At 36.8% G+C, this 20,918-nt stretch overlaps 3 protein-coding genes across 6 annotated transcripts; 1 reads left to right on the forward strand and 2 right to left on the reverse strand.

The window, feature by feature from the left end:
* The first annotated feature begins 2,278 nt into the window (after window positions 1-2,278).
* LOC136679678 (telomere repeats-binding bouquet formation protein 2-like) lies at window positions 2,279-8,134 on the forward strand. Of its 4 annotated transcripts, none has more exons than XM_066658330.1 (6): window positions 2,315-2,442; window positions 3,243-3,316; window positions 4,263-4,402; window positions 5,497-5,582; window positions 7,255-7,340; window positions 7,709-8,134. In XM_066658330.1, exons 3-6 carry the CDS (start codon window positions 4,277-4,279, stop codon window positions 7,840-7,842), a joined length of 432 nt encoding a protein of 143 aa, XP_066514427.1. In that variant the 5' UTR covers window positions 2,315-2,442; window positions 3,243-3,316; window positions 4,263-4,276; the 3' UTR covers window positions 7,843-8,134. The 4 variants fall into 4 exon arrangements, with proteins under 4 accessions (XP_066514428.1, XP_066514427.1, XP_066514426.1 ...); XM_066658329.1 differs by having other exon boundaries at window positions 2,397-2,442; window positions 3,235-3,316; XM_066658331.1 differs by lacking the exon at window positions 5,497-5,582 and having other exon boundaries at window positions 2,279-2,442; window positions 3,235-3,316; window positions 7,709-7,835.
* A 183-nt stretch (window positions 8,135-8,317) lies between these two features.
* Window positions 8,318-12,972, reverse strand: LOC136679217 (nuclear envelope phosphatase-regulatory subunit 1). Its single transcript, XM_066657620.1, has 6 exons — window positions 12,906-12,972; window positions 11,201-11,272; window positions 10,883-10,956; window positions 10,669-10,778; window positions 10,258-10,312; window positions 8,318-9,079 (listed from the first exon to the last, which is right to left on the reverse strand). Exons 1-6 carry the CDS (start codon window positions 12,928-12,930, stop codon window positions 9,038-9,040), a joined length of 378 nt encoding a protein of 125 aa, XP_066513717.1. The 5' UTR covers window positions 12,931-12,972; the 3' UTR covers window positions 8,318-9,037.
* A 2,117-nt stretch (window positions 12,973-15,089) lies between these two features.
* Window positions 15,090-18,582, reverse strand: LOC136679441 (arylamine N-acetyltransferase, pineal gland isozyme NAT-10-like). Its single transcript, XM_066657956.1, has 2 exons — window positions 18,515-18,582; window positions 15,090-17,155 (listed from the first exon to the last, which is right to left on the reverse strand). The coding sequence occupies exon 2, from the start codon at window positions 17,146-17,148 to the stop codon at window positions 16,282-16,284; it is 867 nt and encodes a 288-aa protein (XP_066514053.1). The 5' UTR covers window positions 17,149-17,155; window positions 18,515-18,582; the 3' UTR covers window positions 15,090-16,281.
* Window positions 18,583-20,918: the final 2,336 nt, after the last annotated feature.

Here is a 20,918-nt window from a genome sequence, read left to right on the forward strand (position 1 = left end):
ATTTTTTACGAACCAATGCAAATATAATTTTCTTCATGTACATATCTGGCCAGTCCTAATATATTATTACAAAAACAATCCAAACATTACAGAAAGCTGGAATGCATTTACCTGGGCTAGTATTAGAAATGTATCTACTTATACAGGGTTATAACTGCAATACCAGCATGATTCTGATATCACTGTGCATCACTAAAACGAATAGGTCTGGGGTCACTGTAAAAGAACAACCTCTAGCTGAAGCTCTTAAAAATGTCAGCTGAATTTTATTTGAACAGTGACAGGAACAACTCTGCGAGGTTTGACCAATCAATTACCCAGTGGGCAAGTACTGTCCCTCTGGCCTATGGTTATAGCTTTCTAAATGTCCTCACCAGGATATAAACCACAAGGCTACATGACATTACTTCTCTAAAAAACTAGAAACCAATTTGGCACAATTGCATGCCCATGGCAGCTAGCACTAAATAAACCCCTGACCCTGACGGCTACTCTCATAGAGAGGAGATAATGAGACACTCCAGTCATGCTCTGACGTTGCCTAAAGGCTTTGTTAGTGAACATAAAGTCAGTGAAGGTGATGGCACCAAACACTCCCACTGCATGTGCAAACTGTTTGAAAGGATCCAAAAATAGATGTCGTAAGTGGCTGAAATATAACAAGCATATTCTTGCTCTCTATATTCCTGTCAGGCAAACAGGCTAATAACAGATGTTTCAGTCCATCAAACTTCATTAAAGGAAGAAATATCCTCACTTTTATAAATTAAAGAGTTCATAGTGCATTAGAATTATTATATTTATTAAAAAAAAAGTCCATGCAGTCTGTATATTTAATTCATTCATTATCTGTAACCACTTATCTAATTCAGGGTCGTGGTGGGTCCAGAGCCTACCTGGAATCATTGGGCGCAAGGTGGGGAATACACCCTGAAGGGGGCGCCAGTCCTTCACAGGGCAACACAGACACACACACACATTGGAGTCACCAATCCACCTACCAACGTGTGTTTTTTGGACCGTGGGAGGAAACCGGAGCACCCAGAGGAAACCCACGCGGACACGGGGAGAACACACCAACTCCACACAGGCAGTCACCCGGAGCGGGAATCGAACACGCAACCTCCAGGTCCCTGGAGCTATGTGACACTACCTGCTGCGCCACCGTGCCACCCTGTACATTTAATACAAACTTTAAATGTGTTTGTATTAATTGTTTTTGCAACATCACTAAAAGAGGAAAAATATACATAACAATAATTTTTAAAAAGCACATGTTGGGTCAGCCTACAGTGGTTTAGCCCAAACCACTATCAATTACAATTGAAGAGTTTTGTACTCTGATTTGCATTTCAAGTTATCCCTTCAGAAGACGGGGAATTTTCAGAGATCCACCTGTTATAATACTGTGAATACATTCAGTGAGTCCAGGGAGTAAGGTAATGCTGGTGAGTGTATGCTTGACTCTTGTTTAATTAATTGTTTAACTTGTTTAATTTTGCTCAAACAATCAGGCAAATTTAATAAAAACATTACTTTTTTTGCATGATTAATCCACACTCCAAATAAGTGTTGCACTACATGCAAGTGAATGGAATAATGACAATCACATTCCAACAGTTGATACTTTCAACAAAAAAAACCTTTAGAATTTTATTTTGATACTGGCCCCATCTATTGGCCGTCGAGATACAATACAACAGATCTGCTACACTCAGACTGTAGTTGATCATTTAAAAGACATTTATTTTAAATGCTCCACATCATTGAAAGTTGAATATTTGTCACCTTTTTACATTTTATTATAATGTCATATAGTACCCAAAGTAAATAAGATATTTCAATAGGATTCCCCTGTTCCAACCCACTGTAATTTAACTATATTTTACTTTGAAAACATCATCATCATCTTTTCCGCTTTTCCATTTCAGGGTCGCGTCACTATCTTAATATCTTGTCACTTAAACATTATTTTTCATAAGTGATTTATGTCACACTGATGAATTATTCTTTATTTTTAATTTATTTCATTATTTTTAGGTTCATGAGAATTGCATTGTAAGATAACTTCATTTTTCTCAAAAATGTTGATTGTACAAACCTGTTATTCACATTTCCGACATTGATTAATAAATGTTTTTGAATGGTGTGCATTTCATTTTAGATTATAACTGGTAAACAATCTAAAAATAAAACCATATATTCACCCTGTAACCTTAAATTAATCTTACAATAATGATAAATGGATAACTTACCGATCCAGAAGCTGGTTCAGTGTCCGTTAATCGTTATTCTGTCTGTGACCAGGAGGAATAAACTCTTCAAAGCCCAGTTTAAATTAATTCTGTTAAAAGTTTTGTTGAACATCGTCACCTAAAATGTTTAAAAACAAAAGAGCCTGGTTTTCAAACAGTGTTAGGAGAGACATTCCCAGGTTTTGGGGTGAGTAATTGACAAACCTTAACTATTACATGCGTATTAACGGTCATTTTCCTCAGCAATGCTAATTAACGTCCCGTTCAGCCGTGCTAAGGAACACGTAGCGATAGCTAATTTTCGGCTTCTGAGTTTCGGTTCCACCTAAAATGCCAGGCAGTTAACTTTAGCCATGTACAATGATATAAATGAGAAATAGAAGAGGAGCTGTCACACAATTTAAGCTAGAACTAAAAGAGCCATTAAAATGCCAAACTTAGAATCGTTTAGAGAAGCGAGGTTTAGGTTCATTTTATAATTTTTTTTGTGCTACAATATTGATATTTCATCTTTTTCAGTATAATCAGTAACGTTAATGTAACGTTAACTTTAATGGGACGTTAATTCGCTCTCAGTGAAGCATGCCTTGCATTTATTGTTATTGTTCGTTTTCTGATGTAAAATTAAAAATGTATATTGTGGACAGCAGGTATTATAGCTAACGTAGCCACCACTACTGGCGTTAGTAATCTTGTCTTTTATCGCTCCTTACTCCCTGCAGGGTAGAGTGGGGTAAGACGATTTTTTATACATGTGCATATGTAATGTAAGGATCCTGAGAGATGAAATGACCGTTTGTTGATTTTATATAGGCTCTATTAAAGGATCAAATAGGTAGCAACATGAGAAATATTGTAACTATCCTCAGCCTTATTCATAATATGTTAGTTTGTGGCTATTCTTTTGGATATTTATTCTGTTTAACATGCATAAAATGAATTAATGTTCCATCATAAAACCCATTTACTCTTATGTCAGTTTCTCAGGGTGGGGTTCTCTCTAGCTGGAGAACAGCAGATTACCTCTTCAGTGAAGACGCCTCCTGTCCCGATACAATAGAGTGAGTGTTATCAAACACATTTGATTTGTTTATTTATTTTTGTATGCTTTAAAAGTAAATTGTTCAGAGGTTTCATTGTCTATCCTGAAGGGACATGGTGAGAATTTATTTTTAGGAAAAAACTCGTGAGCACTACTTAGTATGTTGTGAGCACCACTTAGTAGGTTTTTCTGTTTCCAGAATGCCATGGTGCAGGTATGCTGTAGCTCAAATGGATATTGGTGAGCTTGTAGAGGTATCCTTTCAGCTAGGTCTCAAATATAGAGACATAAAGGTTATTCCATGTTAGAAAATAAAGCTGTGGCATTCTGACAACAAGCCGCTAAACATTTAGCCTGATGATCTGTACTCTCCCAATATAACTCACTCACAACTGAAAAGACTGAACGAAAATTTTGTAAAAGATAACCACTATATATATATATATATATATATATATATATATATATATATATATATATATGGTGTAGCCAACAATATCATTTGCATGTGTACTCTATTGTCTATTAATTGTGAGAGTGTTTAATTTCAATGTATTGTATTTTTAAAAATCTGTCTGCAGAAATAACCTAACATTGTCATCTTTAATTCATTGAATATCTGTTTCTACAATGCGACGTGACTCCAAAAAATTAAATAGGTCTTTGTCCATAATGGAGGAGTTACAACACATCCTCTCCTTTCCTGCCATGTTGCCAAACAGAGAAGCAATGTGGTGCTCACGAGATTATTCTTTAAAAGAAATTCTCACCATGTCCCTTCAGGGGCTCCGTAATAACCTGGTATGGAGGTGTCAGAATACAATTTTAGTAGGCAAAAAGATTTTCAGCAGTGTATATTCTGACATGCACAGGCCTATAGTTTCACTTATGGACGGACTGAACTGTTTTGGATATTGGGTAGGTCTTCCTGTTTATTCTGTTTGTTTGTTTGTTCTTTTTTTCAGGATACACACTAGTGATGAATATGCAATGGACAGAGCAACAGTGTTTCATAGTGCCTATCTCTCAATTTGCCAACTACGGCAAAGTGCCAAGTCTGTGCCCCTTGGTCACTATCTGCTACCTCCTGTTTCTGTACAGAGACGTGAGCTATGTCTGCTATGAGAGATCTCCCATATGTGATTTCATGCATGATTTATACATATAAAATATAAGTAATGAGACTAACAGATGTACTCGACTGACAAATATACATATATATATATTTTTAATTAGAAGTAAGATAAGATCCATGATCGGAAGATTCATCTGGGAGCAAGATGGAATGTTGGAAGAGGCTGTAATTAATTAATAACATTTATTATAAATTTTTATATACAGTACTGTGCAGAAGTCTTAGGCACCTAAGATATATATTATATATTACTATATATATTTAAATGAATGCCTTTATAAAGCGTGGTGCTTGTATAAAATTATATACACTCACAGTAAATACAAAAATATAATAATTTAAATAAATAAGAAATATAGGATAATAGGTAGTAGGTGTAAGTGAGTTTGAAGAACAATGTTTTGTTCAAATTCTCCTTGATTGTATGAATTGTATGAATGAGTTAAATCAACAGCACACATCATTCATTCATTCATTATCTGTAACTGCTTATCCAGTCGTCGTGTGTCCGGAGCCCATCTGGAATCATTGGGCGCAAGGCAGGAATACACCCTGGAGGGGGCGCCAGTCCTTCACAGGGCAACACACACACACTCAGACATTCGCTCACACACTCACACCTACACTTTTGAGCAGCCAATCAAGTTACCAACGTGTGTTTTTGGGACTGTGGGAGGAAAACGGAGCACCCGGAGGAAACCCATGCGGACACAGGGAGAACACACCAACTCCTCACAGACAGTCACCCGGAGCGGGACTTGAACCCACAACCTCCAGGTCCCTGGAGCTGCGTGACTGTGACACTACCTGCTTATTAACCCGTAAAACTAGGTATTGAATGATAACCTCAGATAATATGGACTGACACAAGGAGAGATTTGGAAAAATTTAAACCAACACATTCACAAACAGAATATCACACTTACTGGAATAATGTTATTTAGTTTTAATCTAATGTTGGGTGGGCTTATTAAATATCAATCTCTGGTGCCTAAAACGTTTGTACAGTACAATATATATATATGTGTGTTTCCCATTCATATATGATATTTTGTTTATTCAAGCTGAGAAATGGTTATGAAAAAACAGAACAAACTGGAAATGTCCACACTGAAGATGATATAGGTCCAAAAGAGGAGGGAAATAAAAGGTGTGTAGCATTTTGTGCCCTTATGAGGCAATATTTATCATCTGTTGCTAATTCAATACAGGTACACAATGCTATACATATTAATTCATATTGTTAAGTAGAATTGGCATTATTTTCATTATATGGCTTGCAATTTGTGTAAAACTGGACAGAATTTGGGCATATTTGTAAAAATATGTGAGCATGGGGTGTGAGAAAAGAAATTGGTAGTGTATAAAATGGAGGGATTCGAATCTCAGCAGAGGAGTGCTGACAGCCTTCTGTTCAGCCTAATGGTTCATAGACACCAAGTGAAGCAGGCCGTGGTCCATTTATTTTAATGAGGGCTGAAAATACTGGCTCACTTTGCTCACCAAACCCTTGCGAACACCACTGTAGTAAACAGCACTAAATAGATGTAGTTTTACTACATGACCTTTGGGTAAAACATTACTGTATGGTGCTGTTCTTAAGGCTAAATGACACCTAGATAAAGCTTTTATGACAACTGACATAAGCATACATAAAAATTTATTGACGCTTATTCCAAAAGGCAGCAATTGTCATAAAGGCAGCGTTTTGTCAACTTTGATGTCAAGTTGGAATAACAGCTATGCCAAGTGACATAGATATCTAGTGAAATTAGGGTATGTCATAACATTTTTGGAGTGACATGACATACTACATTATGACAACAGATGCTGTAGCTCTTTTTTCTTTATGACCATTGCTGTCTTTTGGAATAAGCATTTATAAATGTTTATGTATGCTTATGTCATTTGTCAAAAAGGCTTCATGTAGGTGTCATGTAACCTTAAGAACAGCACCATACAGTAAAGTGTTACCAACTTTGTTTCTACTATGTCAAATTTTATTTAAAAAAAATCAGTTGTAAAAGTCTATTTTGTTCTTTGGTTTTCACATTGATCGATCATTTATTGATAAACAAGCTGTTCTGCCTTATCCAAAAGCAAAATTTACACAATTGTGTAAGGAAAACTCTTAATAGAGGAGTAAACTAAACTTTGTTATAGTTCATATTTGGTGGACCATAGCACTGCAGACTTTAACGTTTTGCCACATTACGACACCAGATTGAACCCAGAAGACACTTTATCACAGTATGTTCTATTTAGCCATATAAACAAAAGTCTGTAACAATACTTGTGCAGAAGTAAGTTCTCTGTGGAGGATTACTTCAAGAAATAATAAAAAAAACATGCCCAAACTTTGACATAGACATTGCCTCCCATAATGTTTAAGACAAAGAATATTTTTCCTTAATATGCCTATCTGCCCACATTTAAAAAACTTTAAATAAATCCAGTCAGACCTGATTTTAATTCACATTCCAGACTTTAAGGGTATTTGCAAACATTATATTTGACCGATCTTGACAAAAAATAGATTCCACTGATGACATCATGATTGAAGGGCAAGCCTATAATGCAGCCATCTTCAGCTCTTGCTGGTTTCAGGGCCTTGTTCCTGTAAGTTTTCTGTTTTCTGTTCAGCATAAAAAACATATGCTCAATTGGTCTTTGATGGAGCACCACTGCTGCATTTACTGAAACTTTTTTAAAATTTTATATAACATTACAGTTATATAGCGCCTTTCTAGAACAGTATTAAAGTCTGAAATGTGTACTTTAATAATGTGGAGACCATTGTAACATGTTCTTGTGTCTCTTAGTCTGGAAAACTGCAGGAAAACCTCATCAAGAGACAAGACTGTCTGCTGTGATGTGCAGCTCTATCCTGTAAACAACATGGTTTCGGGTATGTAATTAGCACTCTGTTCATCAAATGAAAAAGTAACTTTAATAGGAACAGATCATTTAGAGTTGTACCAAATGCTTTAAAGTGACATGTCTAAAATTAGTCACCTCTGCTGCAGATTTTTAGACTTGGATTAAAGTTGTTGTGTTTATTAAGTTTTTATGCCATTAGGGAATTAGTAGTGCAGTCTTATTTTACAACCCTACTATTGAATTACTAGTCTAATCTAGTGAAATGAAAATGGTAAACTGGCCCAATAACTATTTTAAAAGTATTTTTGTTCTATTTCACTGATTGTTTGAGGGCACAACTGGACTGCCTTAGAAAGAGAACCTTGCACATGCTGTTCATGGTTGGCTCTCTTCCAGGATATGCTCATATTGACCAACTAAAGAAGTATTCAGGAGAACTGCATGACTTTCTTCCTTCCCACAGTGGCTTTTCCATCTCCAGTACACACAGTAGGAGGCACCCTTATCAACACAAGCTGGGGCAAACGTAATCTATATTATTTAGATATCTAAAAGAAAATGTAAGGCATTTCACAGCCAGAAGGTGTTATACTTAATTTCATGTTACATCAGTATTACTTAAGCACAACATAACTCTCACATAAATGTAAGAGTTAATTTCATACATAACCGGATGCATCTGAATATACGAATTTTGCCAACAAGCCTTTATCTAGACATCTGCTTTAAGCTACAATTGACAGCTGGAGCTGAAGTTCTGACGTTGCAACTTTATTCTAATTCTTACATAAAGAGGCATAGCAACTCAAAATAGACCATTTTTAAAATTGTGCAATAAAATGTGAAGAACTATATATTTGTGATATTTGTGTATTTATATACAACACGTTCATTAAATTAAAAACTTCAGTCTGTCTGGTTTGTGATGACTGATTCATCTGTATAAAAAATTGCACAAGCCACAAGTTTTAAAAAGGATTATCTGTTTTAATATTTTATAATCAAACTTTTAATGTACTGGGGTTTAAAGATTAATTTATCTACACAATATAATGGAAGAAAGTACTCAGTTTAAATTAGTGCCACCCAACATACCACATAATCACAATGAAGAAATCCATTTTATTATTATTCAAGTTGAAAAGTGCTTTCAAAACCTACAACTATAGAATAAAAGCAGCAAATATTTTAAGTATGATTTTAAACAAAACATACACCCTTAAAATTAATTTCAAGGAAACACTATAGTAATAAAAAAGGCTGCTGAATTTTGATCGTTGTAATGATGGTTTAGTTGTACACCAATTTTATGGTGACCAAGTCTTTTTTAGATGCACCAATTACTCAGACTAAGAAGACCATATTTAATGTATTGTTTTCTGAAATTTGCTTTAAAAACATTGTAAAATAAAGGAATTAGAAGCATTAGAAATAAAGACAGAGAATGCATTTTGACAAAGTAAAAGTTCTACCCACCAGGGATTATTTGTTTATAGGGGCAGCTTCTAAAATGGCAACAACAGTGTTTTTTCCCCCTTTTCCAAACCAGACCAAAAGAAAAAAAAATTAATTATATATATTGTGTCCAACTCTTCAGAATGATGAAACTGGAGTTCTGTTCATGAGACCATTCTTGATCATGATATCTCTAGTAATCTCTTCTTGTGCTGTATGCTTTGCGATCCACATGGTGATCAATATGAGATTCCTACAGTCTGCGTGATGTTATTGGATGTGAGGTCGTGGTTTCAAAATAAGTTTCCCCGTCTAAAAGCACAAAACATCTATCTTTACAACGAAGAGACTGAGCACTGAAGCATACGCAATGCAGTTTTAACACAGCCCAAGGTACAGAGCATCTAAATGTATAAAGGTGATACAGCAAAATCAATCATGTCACTAAATAAAATATAAAATGAGTATAAAATACTGTAATGCATTCAAAAATTTGCAAACATAATTATGGAAAAATTGGATAAATTTTAAAATAAAACTACAAGAAAAAAAAAAATAAAATATATATATATATATATATATATATATATATATATATATATATATATATATATTGGAATATTGGAATATTGGAAGCCCCATTCCAAGTATGTAATTCAAACCAAAACCAATTAAAATTTACAATGAATTTTCTTTTGATCAATTGGTTTCTTCTGGCTGGAAAAGACTAATGATAAGGAATTGGGTTACAGATGTAAATGAATAAAATCAATTACTGCTATCAACATGTCCAAATTTATTTGTAACCTTTGTCAGTAATCAATGGCAAAACTTTGATTAGTCATCACAGTAATCAAACTGTTCATAAAGTTGCTAACAAGCTTTCTGCATGTAGCCACTGGGATTTTTGACCATTCCACTTTTGCATGATCCATAGCTCTTTGAGGTTGGAAGGCTTCCATGTCATCAACCTGTTCTTTAGTTTCCTCCACAGATTCTTGAAGGGATTCAGCAACTCTGGCTGGGCCACTCCAAAATGCTGATTATGGGTTAACCATTTATTGGTTTTATCGTTTTTTTCAAAAACATGTAACAGTTCCAAGGGAAATGATAAAAATTGGACAATTAATAATTTTGGCTCACCCTGGTTTCCCATTTATATCATATTTATTTTATTTTAAAATCATTAATTTATTCATTATCTGTAACCTCTTATCCAGTTCAGGGTCACGGTGGGTCCAGAGCCTACCTGGAATCATAGGGCGCAAGGCAGGAATACACCCTGGAGGGGGCTATTTTAAAATCAGATTTCTTTAATTTTTTCAGTTGAGAATCCAGCTGATAAACACAAAAGCTTTTATTTCAGCGTTGTTTCTCATATTTTAACACATATGTCCAAATAATTTTGGAAGCCACAGTATTCTTAAACATTTTAAATGTTAAAAACCTCTGCCCAAGATTAAATATAAATATGGGATTGCAAAACTCACATCATCACAGGACATATTGTATTCTGCGAGCACTGTCCGGCAGCGTGCAGCTATACTGAAACAGAGTTAAAGAAAAGTGCTATTCCTGGAGAAGGCTGAAATACGTATTTATAAGATCTATAATCAGTCAGTCAATCCATGTCTAGGCTAAACCATTTCAAATCATGGTTCTAAAAAAAAAAAAAAAACAAAAAAAAAACAAGCATTTTAATACCCTAAATTGTATCATCAAAATATCAAATCTGTATTGGCATTCATTTTCATATTAGTCAGTTACTAATAATGACTGCTATTTTATACATTTATTATATTATGTGTCATTCTGCTGATACTGTCAGGTCAAACTGAAATCAAACAGTTTTGTCTTGAAATATTAATGCTGAAAGCATGAGGTCACATGAAAAAGGATACATTGATGGCGCAACAACACGCTTGTGTATTCCGGCAAAGAACAGACCAATGAGAGTGACACAGCTGATGGTGAAAAATGGATGGTTCCATAAAGATGAAAAGAAAGATACCTGTAGAGGGGGGAGAAAGAAAAAGAAAAAACAAACAAACTTAATTCTGAGAGGACAAATGGCACAGCAGGCCAAAAGATCAACATCAAATAACTGTGCCTTACCTTCTGTGTGTCTGGGTCTATTAACCAGTTCCATGCTCCAGTTGCTGTGCAAACTGATACTACAATCAAAATCACTAGAAAAAAAAAAACAGGGTATATGCAGAGATGAAATTAACAGTGTTAAAGATGTATGTCATACTGTAAGGCCAATGGAAAATTTTTGTTAAACTTTATGTAAATGCATGGCTATTTTGTTTTTTTTTTACCTAGGTCTCTTTTTATGACAACACAAAAGTATTATACATTCTACACTGTAACTTCCCGCCATCTGTTGAAGGCTGTCTAGTCACTAGTCTTGGGGAAAAAAATATAACTTACTTCGCCACCGGCCTGTGGCTGGCTGCAGACAGGACACATACTCAGTCAACCTCCTCTCAAAGGCCTTTAAATCTATATTGAAAACAGGAGAATATGAAGTTATGTTGGCAGGGTTAAACAACAGGGTGAAATGCTTATATGCACAGATGACAGTTGGGTAGGGGCAAGGCATGGAATTTGCCCCATAAAGTCACCAAGTCACCTCTTAATTGTTAATAGGAATATTATTAATAGCAAAAATATTAATAGGAATATTCATAACTACTGATTTTTAAAAATAATAATAAACATGACTTTGACAGTTTGACTCAATGTAATGTCTCAACTGTCAGTTTTACAAGTCTTTCTGGCTACATTAATACAGGTGGCACATAGTATTTTCATCCCATAGGGTTTTTCATGTGGCCTGTATATAACATTCGTCTGAAAATTAGTCACTCTCCAGGACTGACAATAATTTGTTTAAACTGCATGATTTAAATTTTTAAAAAAAAAATAAGACATTAAAATATATTCTATATTGAACAGTAAACCATGTATTGTTGGTTAAGTTCTACATAGAAATGAAAACAACCAGTAGTAAGAATTACATTTGCAGAATAATTAATTTAATAATATTACAGAGAATAATTCTCAGGAAGAAAACACTAGACAATAAACAAATATGATTAATACTGAAGGTTTAACCCTCATTTAAAATTACTTAACATTCAAATGAGGTAAATTTGCCAATATTTGTAGAAGAATTAATCTAAAACCAAGTTATTTAACCCTCCCTTATCCCCCTGGTACTGAATGCAGCTGTACTGAGGAGAAGATTAAATTGCATCTGCATCATTATGACTCAGACATATCTCACCTGTGCAAAGTATTGCTATTTTCTAGATCAGTTCTAGCTCCTTTCTCCTTGTTCTCCAATGTTCAGAACCCCACAGTAGAACCACAGAGCAAGTAGCTATTATTTTGATGGTGGATCATTCTCAGCACTACAGTGGTACTGTCGTGTTGTGTTAGTTTGTTGCTGTACTGGTACAAATGGATCAGACACAGCAGTGCTGCTGGAGTTTTACAACCCCTCAATTTCACTATTGGACTGACAATAGTTCACCAAATAACAGTGATAAAAGACTACAGGACGGCCAATACAAACTACATACTTTTGCTTTACACTTATAATCTGGACCAACATATTGTGTCTGTCTAATTAAATAAAATACAATGGAATGTGAGTTTGGAATAAATGTGCATGACATTTTTGGCCAAGTAGTTAATGTCCAGAAAACCAACACTTGATAAGTTTAAGACTTGATTCTGAATCCAGTAAACACAACAATGATTCATAAACTCATACAGTACTTCAGCACACAGCTAGAAAAACTCTGTTATGGTTGTGATATGACAGACTGTAATCAGGAGAGGTAACACGTTATGAAACAGGTTGTACTTTTAGGGATATGCCTTCAGCAGCTAAACTAAAATACCTCCCACTCTGTTTAATACAGCACCATCAAGTACAGATCATCAGATATTGAATTAACGTTAGCTTGTAGCTAACTGCTGGATTGAAAGCTTAGCTTTCAGATAGCTAAACATCCCCTAAACATCAGTTTTTTCTCAACACAGACACTGATATATCTGTATGGTAACCCGCAATTAGATAAACAAGTAAACGACGAGCCAAAATAACGTTAATGTTCGTGAATACCTTCTGCTTGTTCTAGTGAATTCATCTCCTCTGCGCAGGCCGCACCGACACCGCTGTGGGAGCTCCGCTCTCATTGGCTGAGAGGTCGCTACGTCACACTTTAAAGCGCTATTACCGCTACTACGGCTCCACATTGGAACCGGTCCCAATTCACTCCCACCTCCCTACATAGTGCACTGCGTACGCATCGTTTGTCAAATCGTTATTAAATCTTATATGTGAATTTTCTTAATCCATAGGCTTGTAACCTGCTTTGGCATACCGATTTAGCCTAGTTTTGTGTGGTGCAAATGTAGCCATTTTATATAGTCTACAATTCTTAATGCGGTGAATTTGTACAATTTGACTACATATATAGTATAGTCTTTTACATTTTGTCTTAAATCACCCTGCATTTACCTCTCCATCATGAATAAATTTTAAAAATTGCATATCTATCATAAAACAATTTTTAAGACTTCAGGCATTCTTCCTGACAAAAATATAGCCCACTGAAACACACTACTGCTTTGTTTTTATTGGTTATCTAGGATTTTGTCTAACCGTGTTGTATATTTAACCTACCTTTGCAGAGTGGGTCAAGTAAAACAATTAATAATGGAAGTTTTTAACAACTTATTAACGGTTCTTAAGGCAGACTTTTGTAGTTTTTCCAAAATATTTTAAACTGTTTTTATTCTTGGGCGGCACGGTGGCGCAGCAGGTAGTGTCACAGTCACACAGCTCCAGGGGCCTGGAGGTTGTGGGTTCGATTCCACAGTCCAAAACCACATGTTGGTGGGTAGATTGGCGACTCAAAAGTGTGTGTGTTGCCCTGTGAAGGACTGGCGCCCCCTCCAGGATGTATTCCCGCCTTGCGCCCAATGATTCCAGGTAGGCCCTGGACCCACCCTGAACTGGATAAGTGGTTACAGATAATGAATGAATGTTTTTATTCCCCTGGTTATTTACAACAATTCTATTTAAGTTCCCATCAAGTAATCAACTTCAGTGTCAGTGTCTCAAGGGTCTGGAGCCCACTTTGAACCACTGGGTGAAAAGAAGGAAAATGCCTTGGGTGTTAGTCCATTGCAGTCTATGTTCAATCAGATTTGCATATGTACAATGAATTAATAATAATAATAAAAAGAAGAAGAAGAAAGACACAATGTCTTAAAAGTGTCATGAATTTAACTTTAACCCCATTTGCCTTTATCCAGTACATGTTAACCCTGCCTCTATCTCCATTTACTGCTCCACTTAACTGAAGGTGGACTCTTGCTGAACTGGACTGTTTGAAACTGTCTTTGTAACACTGTAGTTTCAAAGCAGAAATGTGCTGAGCATTTTGACCTTCACACAACAATACCACACAATCCTGTTAGCAAATGTTTTAAGGTAAAACTATTTGATCTGTACTGATCTATATGAGACTTTAATTCTAGAAATTCTAGAGAAGACCACTAGATGGCAAGCATGTTTTATGGAAGCAGAGGGTAAGCAATTAGGACAGTAGGTGTAATGGAAGCTTCTTTAGAGCGCCGGCGTCTGTTCTGTGTATGCGGCCATGATCAGTTAAGATACTGGAATAATGCATTAATCCTTGGGAAATGTAACTTGTTTTTGTAGGGCGCTTATCTTGTGTTTTTTGGGGCCTGGTGTGAGTGATCTGGCCAATCACTCTCATGCACTCACTCACCCTGCGGCTCAGTTATGCCAGGTCTAAGGGTATGGAATCAGATTTGTGCCAAAAAGAATCTCAAATATAAAACTTAGAACTTGCAAACCAGCTCTGAGGTTTGTGCTCCATGACTTGTGCGCGAGTTCTCTGAGTTTTGTGTGCGAGCTGCGCGAGTACTCCGAGTTTTGTGCGTCTGATGCCTGATTTTGCGAGCGTTTTTGGCCCAAACCTCTCGCGTGGGCGGGTTTTCTCAGGGGTGCCTTCCCGTTGGCTAGCCCTTATAGCCCTTTTTTACTTAAACTGCATACTATTAGAACAGTTTACATTTTTTGTCACTTCACCTGTTCTTGTTTATTAATATTAATAATACTTATTATTATAACTATTGCTGATTGTTAATAATGATTAATGATTTTTTAATTAATCATTCACAGTCCCTCACAAAATGAGAAAATGACAATGGACTTTGCAGAAGTTAAATACAACTTTATTAAATAAGCATACATTAAAGGAAGGGGAACATCTCTCACACTCCTTATTGTCATGTTTCTCTTTTCTCCGACCTCATGTATAACAAAATGCACATATGAAATTTGTTAAAAACAGATTGACTCTGATCATCAATATAAAATCTGAGCATTTAAATGATAACAGTCGTTGTGGAATAGGTTCAGTACGTTAGTACACAGGATTCTGAACAGGAGCTCAAGCACTCATAAAAATATGTTACAAATAAACAGAAATAAAACCTAATTTATTCTGTTTCATCCTGAGTAAACACAGACATCACTGTGCATTTACCTCAGATCAGTATCTACGAGAGACGAACAGGTTTGTTTTCACAGTAAAAAAAAATTGGTTTGTTTTTTTTTAGACGGAACTACCTCAATATCTACATTGATATCGTCGGACTTTGTAGATATTTTAGCGTTTTAAAACAGTAAATCACGGTGTATTCATGTTTATGTAAAATCTCCTGTGTCTGCACTGCGGAGTCCAAAGTACTCAAATGTCACTCAAAAATTCATTAGCCAATGGGAAGGCATCCATGAGAAAACCCGCCCACGCGAGAGGCTTGTGCCAAAACTGCTCAGGGACCAGGCGCACGACACTCAGAGAGCTCGCGCACAAAACTCGTGTAGCTCACGCGCAAAAGTCAAAGCTGGATATTTTGTTTGCCAGTTATAAGTTTTATGATTCCATATAAGGACGGGTTTTCCATTTTTCCTGTGAAGAGCTTGCGCGCACCGCCTGGTACTTTCCGGATTGTTGATCTCTTGCCAGGATCAAAGGGGCTCCCCATCCGTCTGCCGGTAAGCGATATAAAACAGTCTGGGGTGGTTACAACGTTTTAGAGTTGCATTGTGTTCAATGTGAATAAAGGAACCTTTTATTCCACAACTGTGTTTGACTCCTCTCCTTCCATATCAGCATTGGCATAAAACAGTAGGTCTGTATGTTTTAATTCTGAGAAACATTAATTTCTCAAATCACTGATTTATAAATCAGTGCAAAATTTAAGTGAAATAGACATACTCAGATTATATGTAGATTGAGATTAAGACTTTAACAGAGACAGATGGTAAAGATAATAACAAATATATGCCTGTGATGCTGTTATATAATGTGCTTTCATTTTTTAAAAATGGTATATATAGTTTGGTATAGAGATAATAAAAATGAGAGGGAAGTACAGCATATTAGTGTGTATTTCTCCTATATTTTATATGAAGCTTTGTTGTTTTTAGGTGTTAGTTTATTCCTCAAAGTAATATTAAACTTTTCCTTCAGGACAATAATTATCTCACTGTCTGGTATGTCCTTCATCTCCACGATGTCCTCTTCAGGATTAAACAGGATCTCGCTGTAGGTCCAGCCAATCAGAGCTCTGAAGCCAGTGGCTGTTTGTAGGGAACAGATAGACTTCTGGGTGAACAAGGACTCACAGCTTGTCTGAAGGTACTCTGATGTGTCCAGAAAATGGTCCACACCACGTGGTGTTAACAAGAAGCTATAGATGGTCTTTGTCAGGCGCTTGTCGACTAGGATGCTGTTAGCAAAGTCTTCATTTTTGATCAGCGGCTTTCTTCCTGTCTTCTCCAGGGTCCACCTCTTGCCTTCATTCGGTAAACGGAACACTCCTGGAGGTTGTGTTTGATCTTTACCTGCAATCATTTCTAATGGTTGCCAGATTTGGCATGACACACCATAACTCACATCAGTAAGATATGGCTTGCCATCAATGTCTACCACATTAATGAGATGAGAATCCATGGGGTTGAAATCATTTTTGAGACTATTGAAAACCTTGGCTCCCAGTGTGGTGAACTTGTAGCCCATCTCTCTCAGCACCCAGGAGAAAAGCAGGTTGTTTTCACAGCACCAACCCCCACGATGGTCAATCACAATCTTCTCATAGATGACCTTTAGGTCTAGCGTGTTCTTCTCTCCACAGTGAATACTGAGGTTCTCAAAGGGAACACTCATCACATGCAGCTTGTGCACAGTGCACAGAGTGGTTAGATCAGCTTTGTTGAACAGTCCGGTGAATCCAATCCTTTTGAAGTATTCCTGTAGATCCATTCCGCTCCTACAAGAGAAAAATAAAGAAATTTCAAAGCTTCAAATTACCATGACATTTTTTATCTGCAATTCAAAACAGATAAGTGTGAATGTGAAAGAGGTCTGCTCTGCTAAACAGACAGCGAGTTGTTGAATTAACCTGTCAAAATCTGCGTGTAGGTCTAAGCCAAATAACAGAACCAGCTTTAAAAACATGCCGTCAAAACCAGGACCTGCTCCACATTATTCAACAGTTATACAACCTACTTTTAATTAAGGGAAAACAATTGTGCTGGTTGAGTTGCCTGGAGTCAGCAGAAGGAATGCGTGCATGGGGAAGTGACTGGCTGAATAAAGGAGGGCGTTAACCCTTGGACTCCTGGGCTTTGGCTAATGTTAATGTGCACTAACAGATCAAAATGTGTACAAATCATTGATGATGCCATTATAGCAAACACATGACTTCAAGTTCAAATGCAGTTCAAAATGTAGCTATAATACAGTGGTTCTCAAAATTTTCTATCATTCCCCACCTCAGACGAAGGGGAATTTCTGCACCCCACCTGTACCATAACACCCTCCAAAATATGGTAATAAAATACACATGCAAGTTTACAATTTTCTAATTAATTGCAGTAACATCAACTTCTATCTCTAAATCAGTAGCTTAACATTATAACACCAGATACAACATTAACATCAATGTTCAAACATTCAAAAAATACAGAAAATGGGCCTACTAATTAAACTGTGCTTCAGTTTCTTACTTTTGAATCTGTAAAAAAATGAGCAAAGGCAGTTGCAATAGCATAGGAGTGAGGTTGATATTGGGGGGACATTTTTGCTGAGTCAAAACCCACCCCATTCCCAAAATATTAGATAGTTATAAGTTGGTTCCTGTAGATAAGGCAGTGACCCTAGAGGGCGCTACTTCATAGCTTTGGCATAGGGGTCACAATTTCTGACAGCTGCCGTCAGAATGTGTGACCCCCACTGAATCTCCATAGCAACCTTATAAACATTCGGGTTTAAGTAAATTTCTGTAATTAATATTCAGTGGGGGTCACACATTTTGACGCAGCTCTATTTGACGCAGAGCCCTATGCTGGACAGGAATTATCGCCCTCTAGGGTCACAGAACTCGACAGACGCATAATTCGGTGTAACACCGGCTTTAATGAGTTGTCCTGTTTTCTTCTAAAGTTAATGTTAAACAGAAAAACTGCGCAGATACCTCTTGATTAACTCGTCAGAAAGTCAGTAACGGTCAGGTGCGTCCGTGTATTTGTGTCGTTATAGGGACAGAAGTGACTACTTTCAGTTTTGTAAAAGGCTCGTGTGACACAGAAAAGCTTCCAAATACGAAGAAGAGTCTATGACAAATTACCTTAACAACTTTCAACACATTTCTGTTCGAGGCTCCAGTAAAACTCTGTGATGTGGATCGGAGCTCGGCTGTGAGCACAGGAAGGTGCGCGCGGCGAAGTGTGTCCCATTACTGCTCTGAGCTCTGACCCCTTGAACACTTGATCCCCGCGCACTCATTTTGCTCACCTACAACAACGTCATCATACGTCATTGAAGTGCAAACATCAAGAAAGGGATTAGGGCTTATAGTAAGAATTGGGACAGGGGAAGACTGGACGGCGAAATACCGGACGGTTTTGGAGATTTAGAAATCAACACACACACCAAACAATCACTCATGGTGCATTTTATCAACGTTGTGCTGGTACGACTGGATCAGACACAGCAGTGCTGCTGAAGTTTTTAAACTCTGTCAGCTCACTTTCCACTCCGTTAGACACACTTTACTGTTGATCCACCTTGTAGATGAAAACTCAGACAGTAGCTCAGCTGTTGCTGCACTGTTTGTGTTGGTCGTCCTCTAGTCACAAGACACTGTTGGCTGGATGTTTTTGGTAACTGGACTATCCTCAGTTCAGTAGTGAAACTGATAGATTTAAAAACTCCAGCAGCACTGCTGTGCCCAACAAACACGTTTACTTTGTGACAACGTATTTTTTTGGTGCCCACAACGTTGTCTTTTTGGTTGTCACTACGTTGTCAAAACGTTGAAATGAAATTCCTCAGCAGGTTGTGACAACGGTATGACAACTTTCTGGGAGGTTGTAACAAAGTTGTCACAACCTTCTGAGAAATTACATTTCAACGTTGTCAAAACACTGGAGTCAAGCTATCCGCACTTTGGAAACTGACGGTCAAGCCATCCGCGCTTCAAATCCGAATGCACGTATAGGCGCGCCATTACGGTTTTTCATTGCGGAGAACACCACATCCGCTTTGGGACAGATAGAGAGTCTGAAACCCGCGTTTGAGCAGCGATGTCTCTGTTACTAAATAAATGCACGCAATGCTAAAATGGACTAAATGGGCTAAAATTAACAAGCCATTAGGAATATATTTCGTTTTAAATCACTTTAAAGAGGCAAAACACGCTTTGATTTTATTATTTCATACATTTACGTATTTTTTTTTACTTTTCTATAAACACTTAACTGGCTTTGAATAATCCTGGTGCACATGTAGAAATACAGATTACATTTTACTGTAATTAAACAGAGGTAGCTCACTGTATAATATTCTCATGGATTTATACTGAATACCTACCAATATGGATTTCTCAAAAACTACCCATAATGCCTAAACCATTCCACTGTCATTAAACAGAGGGTCCTCTTGGCTATTACCTGTATGATTTTGGCAAAATTTCACTGTGTACTTTTCTCATAAACACATACTGAATATTTACCAATATGGATTTCTCAAAAATTACCCATAATGCCTAAACCATTCCACTGTCATTAAACAGAGGGGCCCCTTGGCTATAAGCTGTATGATTTTGGTAGAATTTCACTGTGTACTTTTCTCATAAACTCATACTGAATATTTACCAATATGGATTTCTCAAAAATTACCCATAATGCCTAAACCATTCCACTGTCATTAAACAGAGGGGCCCCTTGGCTATCAGGTGTATGATTTTGGTAGAATTTCACTGTGTACTTTTCTCATAAATTCATACTGAATATTACCAATATGGATTTCTCAAAAATTACCCATAATGCCTAAACCATTCTACTGTCATTAAACAGAGGGGCATCTTGTCTACCAACTGTATGATTTTGTTAAGATTTCACTGTATACTTTTCTCATAAAGTCATACTCAATATATACCGATATGGATTTCTCAAGAATTACCCATAATGCCTAAACCATTCTACTCTTATTAAACAGAGTGACCTCTTGGCTATCAGCTGTATGATTTTTACAGAATTTCACTGTATATGCTTCGCATAGATAAGAAAGATATTTTCTGAAGCCCATGGGAAAGGACCTTGTGCATTTTCATATCATATGGCAAAAGCATTTGAGTTACAGTTGTTTTTCTGTGATGCTTGGAAGGCAGACTGCACAGCTGTTTTTAAACAGAATCTGGAAATACACAGTAATTCAAGTTCTTCATAATTTTGATAATTATTAACGTTCAAGTTGTTAGGATGTTGGATTTGGGGGGGGGGGGGGGGGGGGCGGGGGGGGGGGGGTTAGAGGTGGTTCGGTATAGGTTGGAAACTAACCCTAGCTGTCTATGTTTTTGAACATAACCTACATGACAACCAATCAAATGAGAGCATCCATCCGCTACAGAGCAACCCAGAGTACAGCATGCCATGCTTATGTAACTGCAGGGAAGAGACCACTGATGCAACAGCAGAATATATAGTGCCTTGCGAAAGTATTTGGCCCCTTGAACTTTTCAAACTTTTGCC

Source organism: Hoplias malabaricus, chromosome Y (genome assembly GCF_029633855.1).
Source record: "Hoplias malabaricus isolate fHopMal1 chromosome Y, fHopMal1.hap1, whole genome shotgun sequence".
Classification (NCBI taxonomy): domain Eukaryota; kingdom Metazoa; phylum Chordata; class Actinopteri; order Characiformes; family Erythrinidae; genus Hoplias; species Hoplias malabaricus.